Source organism: Cephus cinctus, unplaced genomic scaffold (genome assembly GCF_000341935.2).
Source record: "Cephus cinctus unplaced genomic scaffold, Ccin1 Ccin1_scaffold0076, whole genome shotgun sequence".
NCBI lineage: Eukaryota > Metazoa > Arthropoda > Insecta > Hymenoptera > Cephidae > Cephus > Cephus cinctus.
In genome coordinates this window covers 210,068-219,224 of record NW_014332817.1, presented here as the reverse complement: position 1 = coordinate 219,224, position 9,157 = coordinate 210,068, and the positions used below count along the sequence as shown (strand labels likewise).

Here is a 9,157-nt window from a genome sequence, read left to right as displayed (position 1 = left end):
TTTTTTTTTTTTTTTTTTTTTTTTTTTTTTTTTTTTTTTTTTTTTTTTTTTTTTTTTTTTTTCCCTTGAAATATACGTATCTCGGTTCATCCTTAGTCACTCCGTGGTTTACCTTAAGGATTGTAGTCTCGGTCACGTTAATTTTGGTCGATGCGAATTTTTGATTTTTGAGATGAAATTTGGAAAAAAATTTTTTTTTTTTTTTTTTGATAATTACGCGTTACTTAATTAATACGGGTTGCCGGGTATTGGCGTGTATTTTGTATGCGTGCGTTTACGCTGTTTTTGGATTTCGAGCGATATTTAATGTCGACAATTATAATAAGGGAAATTACGTTATTCGGATGCAACATTGTTTCTACCATGGTGATTAGCTATAACAAATCGTATCTAGCGTGCGATTTGTTAATTGAAACTACTCCTAATAGCCTGCCGCGTTAATGCCATGCGTGATTTAATGCTGATTGAGCACCGAGCTTACGGCTACGCGATACCGATAATGACGACGGGATTCTAACGTTGGTAGGCCTACTTTGCGCTTTCGATATATATATATACTGAAACCTATACTGTTACCTGCGTCTTGATTTTAATTAATTACGCGAAGTTTCGTAAACACTCGAGACCATCGTAATTAGCCGATACTAACGATTCATCCTGATTTGTTTATTCGTTAAACAATTCATAGACATCTTTTTATTGAATTCCTTCGATTTCGTCGTAAAATATTATCGTGGCTAGATTATCGGCCCACTCGAGTCATCGGTGTTCCGGAGTGAGTTTGCGCTCTTGCATTTCATGGTCTGTGCTCGATTATTCGTTTATGCGAATCTAGCTATTTATTTGACACTGGACTGTGTACTAGGGAATTGTGTCTGTACGTACGGTACTGTTTTATGTATATATATATATATATATATATATATATATATATATATATATATATATATATATATATATATATATATATATATATATATATATATATATATATATATATATATATATATATATATATATATATATATATATATATATATATATATATATATATATATATATATATATATATATATATATATATATATATATATATCGGAGCAGTTCAGACCTAAAAGAGCAATACGCGCCACTGTACAAAGTTCCTAGGCACCGTCCACCCTTTTCCCTTCCTTCGATCCAATCGTTCTCAACTACCGTGCACGTGGTAGACGCTATCGTCAATCGCCAAGCTCAAAACCATTATATTACTTTCGTGAAAGATGCCAACGCGTTTTAAGTCCTTTGGTATACTATATACCTGTAATCATATATATACATATATATTTGTACTACGTGTCTTCTTCATACAACGGATCCTTCGTACGCACCATTGCACACGCACTTGGATCGAGCACGCTTGCCTCGTGCTATCATCGAGTCATCGTCGTCATCGTCATCCTCCTCCTCCACCTTCTCCTCCTTTCCTTGATACATCTGGTGGGAACTGGGTCTTATGTTTATGACGCACAGGCCACATACGTTGGTTGTGCAAAATCTCGTTTTGATACATTATCTCTTTGCGGAAATCTGAGAAAAATCTTTTTTTTTTTTTTTTTTTTTAATTTTTACTCGGTGACAGTTGGCAACCGTGTTAGATTCTGCGCGATAGGAGGTTTGTGCTTCATTTAATTGGAGTAAGGAGAGAGGGGGAGGATTTTATATGGCAATTGTTTTTTTTCTCTTTTTGTAATTGTTAATTTAAAAAATTTTTTTTACGTCGAGAGGACCGCCATTTTTTTTTTTAATTGTTTTTTTTTCAGTACTTATGATCGATCATTTATACACATATGTTACCTGTAGTGTCTGGCTTTAAGGTTCGCCATTCAGGAACGCCGGTTGCTCGCTATTTTCGACAAAAACTTGATTTATCCTTCTAGATCGCGGTACGCATGGGCGTCGCGACGGCTGTACGTTCCGCGAAACCTCGCGGAAACCGTTAATCCCCCTCGAGTTTCTAGTATGCCGCGAGGTATATCTGCCATTTAGCGATTTCGCGATGTCGCTCGGCCTTCGTCGTTAATGCACAGCGAGTAGCACAAAGTATAGAGATACGTATAAAATACAGAGCACCGGTAAGGAGAATGATTTTTGCTATTACTTTTTATTCGTCTCTACCTTACCGACCTGCCGACTACGGTCGGACTCTCGTGACGTTGAATGGACAGTCGGCAGGGATACATTTCTAAAGTCTTTAATTAAAGTCCAGTCTTCAATTACAATCGCGTTTCTTGCGCGCGTCCTGCGTGCAAATGGCAAACGATAGACTGTGCTGAAAATCATTTTATCGCATCTCAAGTATCCCTTCTGAATTTGTCCTTGGACCGATTTTCTCGCAGATTTCGAAAAACGTATCGATTTTTAAAAAATCGGTTTATCATCGATTCCCAACAAATTTTTTAGTTGTCTGTGCTCTATGGGCATATAACGTCCTACACGTTAATTGTCAGTCCTCTATATTTATATATATATATATATATATATCCGTACTTAACTATGAGGACGCTACATACGTGACGTAGTACCTGCGCAATTCGTTCTGCGCAGCCTACGAGCACAGTCACTTTCGCAGATTGAAAACGACCTTTTGAACTTGACTTCTTGGCTTCCCAGCATCGACTGCATGTACCTGCGTAGTATCGGACCGCCTCAATGTCTCGTCTTTCTATGTAACTACACGTGACCTATAGCTATAGCTACCCTTTTACCCACTATAGCTATCTGCTCGCCTATGGTACACGAGGAATACTATGGTACGATTTGGTGCTGGCTGGGCTGACCGTTGTGCGAATTCTACTTGGCTTTGCTGGAGGTCAGGTTAGGTACTTAGCCACCGACACGAACGCGGGTCGAATCATCCGAGCGAACCATGTGAACCACGTGAGGCGTCAGACTTCTGATGACTGGTGCTCTCTCTTCTTCTGTTACGAATGACCCCGTCTTGGTACCGCTAATCCATCGGTACATAGTTCGGTATTCATCGTTGGCAGCTTCTATGGGATGCTGTAACGAAGTCAGTTGTTTTTACGGATTGAGAAATTACGGGCTTTTATGTACATACGTACGTATATACGTACACGGGTTGAATTTTATGGTAGTTTTACGTACTCGAGAAAATTTTCAAAAACGCTCCTTCAACTTTCTCTCCGAACGCCCGTAACGACGATGGCAGGAATAAAGGATAGTTGTGACGATGGATCACGTGGAAAATCGTGCTAATAATTACACTGAAATCTGGAACGGTTTCGCTCTCGCTAATGCGCAACAATTTGCCGGATTTTATTACGAACTTTCGACTCGTTACTTGCTACGGCAACGAAACGGACGTAAGCTCTGTTCTTAAGTGGAATGTAATTGCAATTGCACCTTTAAAACTTTTCACGGGGTTTCCGGTTTTTTTTTTTTTTTTTTTTTTTTTTTCCCCTTACGTATTTGCAACAGTCGCGTGTGCCGGTTGTCGCTGCTGGTATTACGTGTTATTTCTTTAACGATAAGAATTATTATGGCTCGATAATAGGAATCGCTTTGGTTCGTACAAAATCTGGTAGTAAGACCAATAATAAAACCAATATATATATATATATATTTTTTTTTTGAATAATTCCCATCATCTTCCAGAACACGGATGTACCTTATTTTACCTGCATAAATAATTCGTATATTCTTAATTGGCTCTCGAATTTGTATTTGCATGCTGGATTATCCATTGCGATTCAAATCTCGACACGAATTCAATTAACGTCGACCGGTAACGATCGTCTCGCGCATAAATCGGAAGTAACGAATGTCCGATCGGCAGACACGGAGATCAATAATCCGTCGATCGGGTCTGCGATGCATCGGAAAGTGTACGAAAAAATCGTGACGTCACTGAAAAATATTTTTCCACGATTTATTATTATTATATAAATCTGTACGTATAGTTACTTAATTTTTTTTTTTGTAATTTTTCAGACGAACATGCACGCGTCGTTTCCATACGACGGCGGCCGCAGCAGCGGGGGCGGGGGTGGGGGCGGCGGCGGCGGAGGTCGCGGCGTCGAGTACGGCGCCGTCCGGCGTCCCGACGCTCTTCTACCACCTCCCGGTCTCGACCAAACCGATTTAGTCCTGCACACAAGTCTCGTCGACGACCCCCAGGTGAGCGACGATGTACGTAATCACAATTCACTTTCATATTATCGTTTTCTATTAGCCCTAGTTCTTATCAGGGACATAGATAAGGCCCTATACGTCACGCGTATCGCGTGCGAGTCTTCCTTGACCCTACCAGCTCACAGGTTAAATTTATATTATTTTCAAACCGCACGACTGTACGAAGGTCGTATCGGTCCCCGTTTAAAGTCCGAGGGACGAAAATTCCGAAAGGTCAACTTTAAGGGTTGATCGATACTGAAATTTTTGTCTGAACTTTTTAAGAGAGTTTTTACCCAGGAATTCAGTCTCGCAACCGTAACCCAGCTGTCTCATTGACGTGGCACCTGTACAGTGGTATATCTATATGTGTGTGGATAAAAAAGAACAAAGAGACTCCGCCGTGAGCCAAACGGTAAGCGGGGAGTCCGGCAGTGTCAAAGCAATCGGTACGGAGGTACAAAGCCCCGGCCGATCCTTTCGATCTCGTTTCCCAGGCGTCCGAACGTCCGCGACCTGCTTTTAAATCTTTTTAACGCGTCACCTGTCATCGGGGAAGTCCCGTTCGATAATGCCGCGACTACCAAGCACACCCGGCACCGTGTAATTGGCTTTTGCCAATATCTTCGCTCCATCGACGTCTTATGGAACATTAATAATTAAAACGAATGACAATTCGTACGTCATTATAGTCAACTTTGTAATAGGCTGCGACGGTTGGACCTATGGTACGTCATACATGTGGGTATATGTGTATACATGCACTAGAGACACCTCCCAGGTGTACCGAAACTCCTCGTTCTCTTATACCCGGTGGGATGCTTGTATTCGACCTCGAAGTCAATTTTGCAATAGAAATCTCGTTAGCGACGAGGACTTATCGAGCCTTTGTGCACGTTTGCCAATGAAAAGATCGACTTTCGCAATGTACAGAAGAATTCGGGCCTTTTGCACTTGCAAATCGAAATCTGCTCTCACCCAACTGGACATCGGTTTAATAAACTTTCGTGTGAGACGTTGCGCTTAATTTTTTTACTTTTTCCTTCCTTATCGCGCCTTCCCAATGGATTCCCAATGGAATCGCGTCCCGAATCGTGCCAATTTTATTTTTACGGCACCGCTCGCGAATTTATCGCTGCGAATCGAATTTTTTTCTCTCTCCTCGAAATGACTGCTCGTTGGTAACTCGTAAAATTCTCTAAGACGACATCATCGTCGTTGTAATAATAATAATGATAATCACACCGTAACAAGATCCAATTCAATCGAAACTTTTAAACTGTTCAGCGGTCAAAGGCTGACGCGACGGGCCTCGGCTAATTTCACGGATTTTAAAGTGATACGAAGTGTGGATAAGATCTAATAAAAAATTCACTTTCCCTCTGGACGATATAGAGGCAATATATATATATATATATATATATATATATATATATATATATAGGTAATACGTACAACAGGGAATCGAAAGTTTTTCACCTCGATTTATAATTTGCTAGGATATATTAATGGGGAAGATTGGATTTTATTTGAAAAAAATTTATTTGCAAAAAATTTGCCTCGTGTACGCATCCAATCAATGGACAATTGGCGATAAAAATCAGCTGGCAGTCTTTTTGCTATAGTAAGTCATTGAAAGAATCGACGCTGGTACCGTTCACCAGGTCACGGAGAACGAACAACCGACTGGCAATTATTCCTTCAGCACACTCGCTTTTCGGCAGAGTCATTCACGAACGATAATTAAACTCTTAATCTGTTTTAAATTATGACGAGCCCGGGGAACCAGCCGGTGAAATCGGTCCGAACCGAAACTCACATACGGGATACCAAATGAGATTTCGCATGTCGCTCAATCAAGGGAACGCACTGAATTTTTTTATTCCGAACCGCAGAAAGAGAGAAGAATAAAAGAAGAGCGATAACAATGAGAGGAGTGAAGCATGAAAAAACAAATTATACCTGAAAAGTTTTTGCCAAGGGAACGCACTGAATTTTTTTATTCCGAACCGCAGAAAGAGAGAAGAATAAAAGAAGAGCGATAACAATGAGAGGAGTGAAGCATGAAAAAACAAATTATACCTGAAATTTTTTTTTTTTTTTTTTTTTTTTTTTTTTTTTTTTTTTTTTCCCCCAGTAAAAAAGTAATTTTAATTTGCATTCGTTGCTTCGATAATAATTTTTCTTCCACGTAAGATTACCATTCACCGATTACTTCGATACTTTGAATCCTTTTTTGTAAACCCATAAGTACACTCGAATACGTACAAGAAGAGGCGGCCATTAAAATCGATTTTGTAACGAAAAAAAAAAAAAAATTGTATTGTTTACTTGTACATAATATTTACCATATAACGTACAAGTACCATCCACTTGGTATGTTCCATTGTCCGAAAGGCACGCGTCTAAAGACGAGACCAATTCGAGCGTAACTGGTCTCGGTTCACGTTCTGCCTGAGCATCGAAGCGATTCTTCTATGCGAGTGAAAAGGCAAAAAAAAACCAGATAAGAAAAGAAAAGGATTGTAGATACTATAAAACCAGATGATAAAACCACACGAAAAGAGGAGCCTCGTAATAGCAGCGCCCGTCGTTAACGAGTCCCACGTTTTTGGACGTCGTGCTATGTTTTGTTCGGGTTCGGTAAATTTCTGTGTCATCGGCGGAATCCCCGTGTTATAGAAGTCATCGTCGTTAACCAATGGGATCGACCCGTAATGCCAGTCGATCGACTTGGACGATAAATATTATGAAAGAATTGTACATTTTTTTTTTTTTTTTTCTTTCATCACCGTACTCTTACAATCAAATCAATTTATTTTCTACCATTTAACCCAGTCGTACACGAGTAACGTTTCGCGGGTCTCGCGATGGTCGCGCCGCTGACTTTGACACACGAAAATACTTTTGCTGGACGTTTACGTTGTCGCGCATAGTTCAGCACGGTAGCCTTGTTACACGTGAAATACAGTTGGAATTTAAACGAACACGTGGACGCAAATGTCTGCTGCCACGCTTACCGAGTGGTCGGCCGTATACGTATGTAGGTTGGTATGCCTGTACGTTGGGCTAGTAATGTTTTGTTTCTCTAAAGAAACTAAAATTGCGTATCGTACACGTGTAGCGAGTTTTTTTTTTGGCGGTAAAATTTGAATTTTTTTCTTTCTTGCCGTGACCATTCCTCCATCGGTTGTACTCGATGACGTTTTCGAGGCTTTTACCGAACCTCGGCCAAAGGACTCTCATTTATTCGCGGCGAGTCATCGTAATTACTACGGTCGAATGTATCTGCCGCGTGCGTCTCTCCGGTGGTGAGAGTGAGTGAGAGGGATGGTGAATTGTATGAGAATAAAAGTAAAAGAGGCAAAGGAGCCAGAAATGCCTCGCGGCACGTTTGAGGGACGCATTGATGGACTAACGGATTTCTTATAATCATTTTCTGTTTTCGACTACTTGCCTTTCTTACTTGACAACTCTAATTCATACTTTTTCTTTGCCTTTAATACCCCCAGTGACACACGTAGTTACCGAGCGTGGGATATGATTCGCGGTATAAATTCGCACTACGCCAATGGTGCCCTTTCGATATATCGAACTGAGTGTGCGTAGTCGTAACCATCGGGTAATCGTGTCAGAAACCTAAAATATGTCGTGTTTGAAAAGCTGAAAAAAAAATTCAATATATCGGAAACTTTGACCATCCAGGGGGGGGGGTATGGACTTCGTATATTAAAGGATGTAGAAGGCAGGCGGAGGCTGGAGGGACGAGAGCGAGCTCTTCGGTCAGCGATATTATTACTCTAGGATATTATAATATCGCGAAGAATTTAATTTGAATACTTTTGGCTATCGTAATTCCGCAATCTCGAAATTCACTCTAAATCAATCTTACCCTGATGCTACATACTTGTACAATCATATATATATATATATATAATGTCTGGTAAAATCAATATCTGTACCTATGAAGTAAGTTATGGGATATGTGTATATATATATATGTAAGTTTCACTCGTAGAGAAAATTAATGACACCCGCACGATACTTATTAATCATTCGTTAATATTTCTGTACTTTCTAAATAATATTGATTTTGCCTCGTTACAGAACACAAACGTGGACGACGGAGGATTCATGAATGATCTGCCTCTTCTGAAAAGTGAGTAGAGCCCACGTGGCTTTTGTTTGTATTACTACGTAAGATTTCGAAAAATTTTTTTTACAACGATTCAACCGAGTGATTTGCATTTTCGTATGATCGTTTTGCGAGAAGGAAATATTGGGTTTTTTTTTTTTTTTTTTTTTTTTTTTTTTTTTTTTTTTTTTTTTTTTTTTTTTTTTTTTTTTTTTTTTTTTGGAAAAATGATACCCGGGTAATTGTAACGTCTGAAAGTGGGTTAAGAGCTCGGCAATAATATTTTAAAGCAGCGGAGTACTGTGTCGGTCGGTTGTATTGGCAGCAGTGAAGAAAATAATTTCGCGATCATCTACCTTTCGATAGTAACGATCAAACGCAGATATTCGATATGGCTGTCAAATAAATTTTGAAACGTCAAACTTTTGATATCGCCGGATCCCGGGACACGTGTATAAAATGCCTTTGATATCACCCGAACGACTAGAATATCAAAAGTACCCGTTAGCCAAATGGAAGATCGATCGGAATCGAAACAGTCATTAACATTCAAAAGTCAGAGTCAAGATCGACGACCCGAAGGGACAAATAAGCTATTAGTATACAAAAGAGCATAAGACAGGACAACAGTTAAGAGCTAAAGATAAAAGAAAATTCCAATCGAGATGAATGATAGAAATTTTTTTTAATTTTTCAAACAAAAAAATTTCCAAAAAATCCCCCCCAACAAAAATACTCAAAATCTCTCAGGGTGCACAGTGGAAGATTACCTGCTTATTAAGGAACAATGATTTTGGGTCCGAGTATTTCGATCCTGCTACTCTGTCCTCCCCCCCCTTTCCCCCCTCC

General features: G+C 39.6%; 1 protein-coding gene across 9 annotated transcripts in view; it reads left to right on the top strand.

Moving 5' to 3' along the window:
• Positions 1–9,157, top strand: part of LOC107270148 (transcription factor AP-2-epsilon) — a 124,979-nt gene that overhangs the window by 92,531 nt on the left and 23,291 nt on the right. For 8 of the 9 annotated variants that reach the window (XM_015744889.2, XM_015744881.2, XM_025087710.1 and 5 more), the window contains 2 exons: positions 3,994–4,191; positions 8,281–8,332. In XM_015744889.2, coding sequence (XP_015600375.1) covers positions 3,994–4,191; positions 8,281–8,332 — 250 coding nt within the window. The remainder of the gene's footprint in view (positions 1–3,993; positions 4,192–8,280; positions 8,333–9,157) is intronic. The other variant, XM_015744896.2, reaches the window with a different exon arrangement.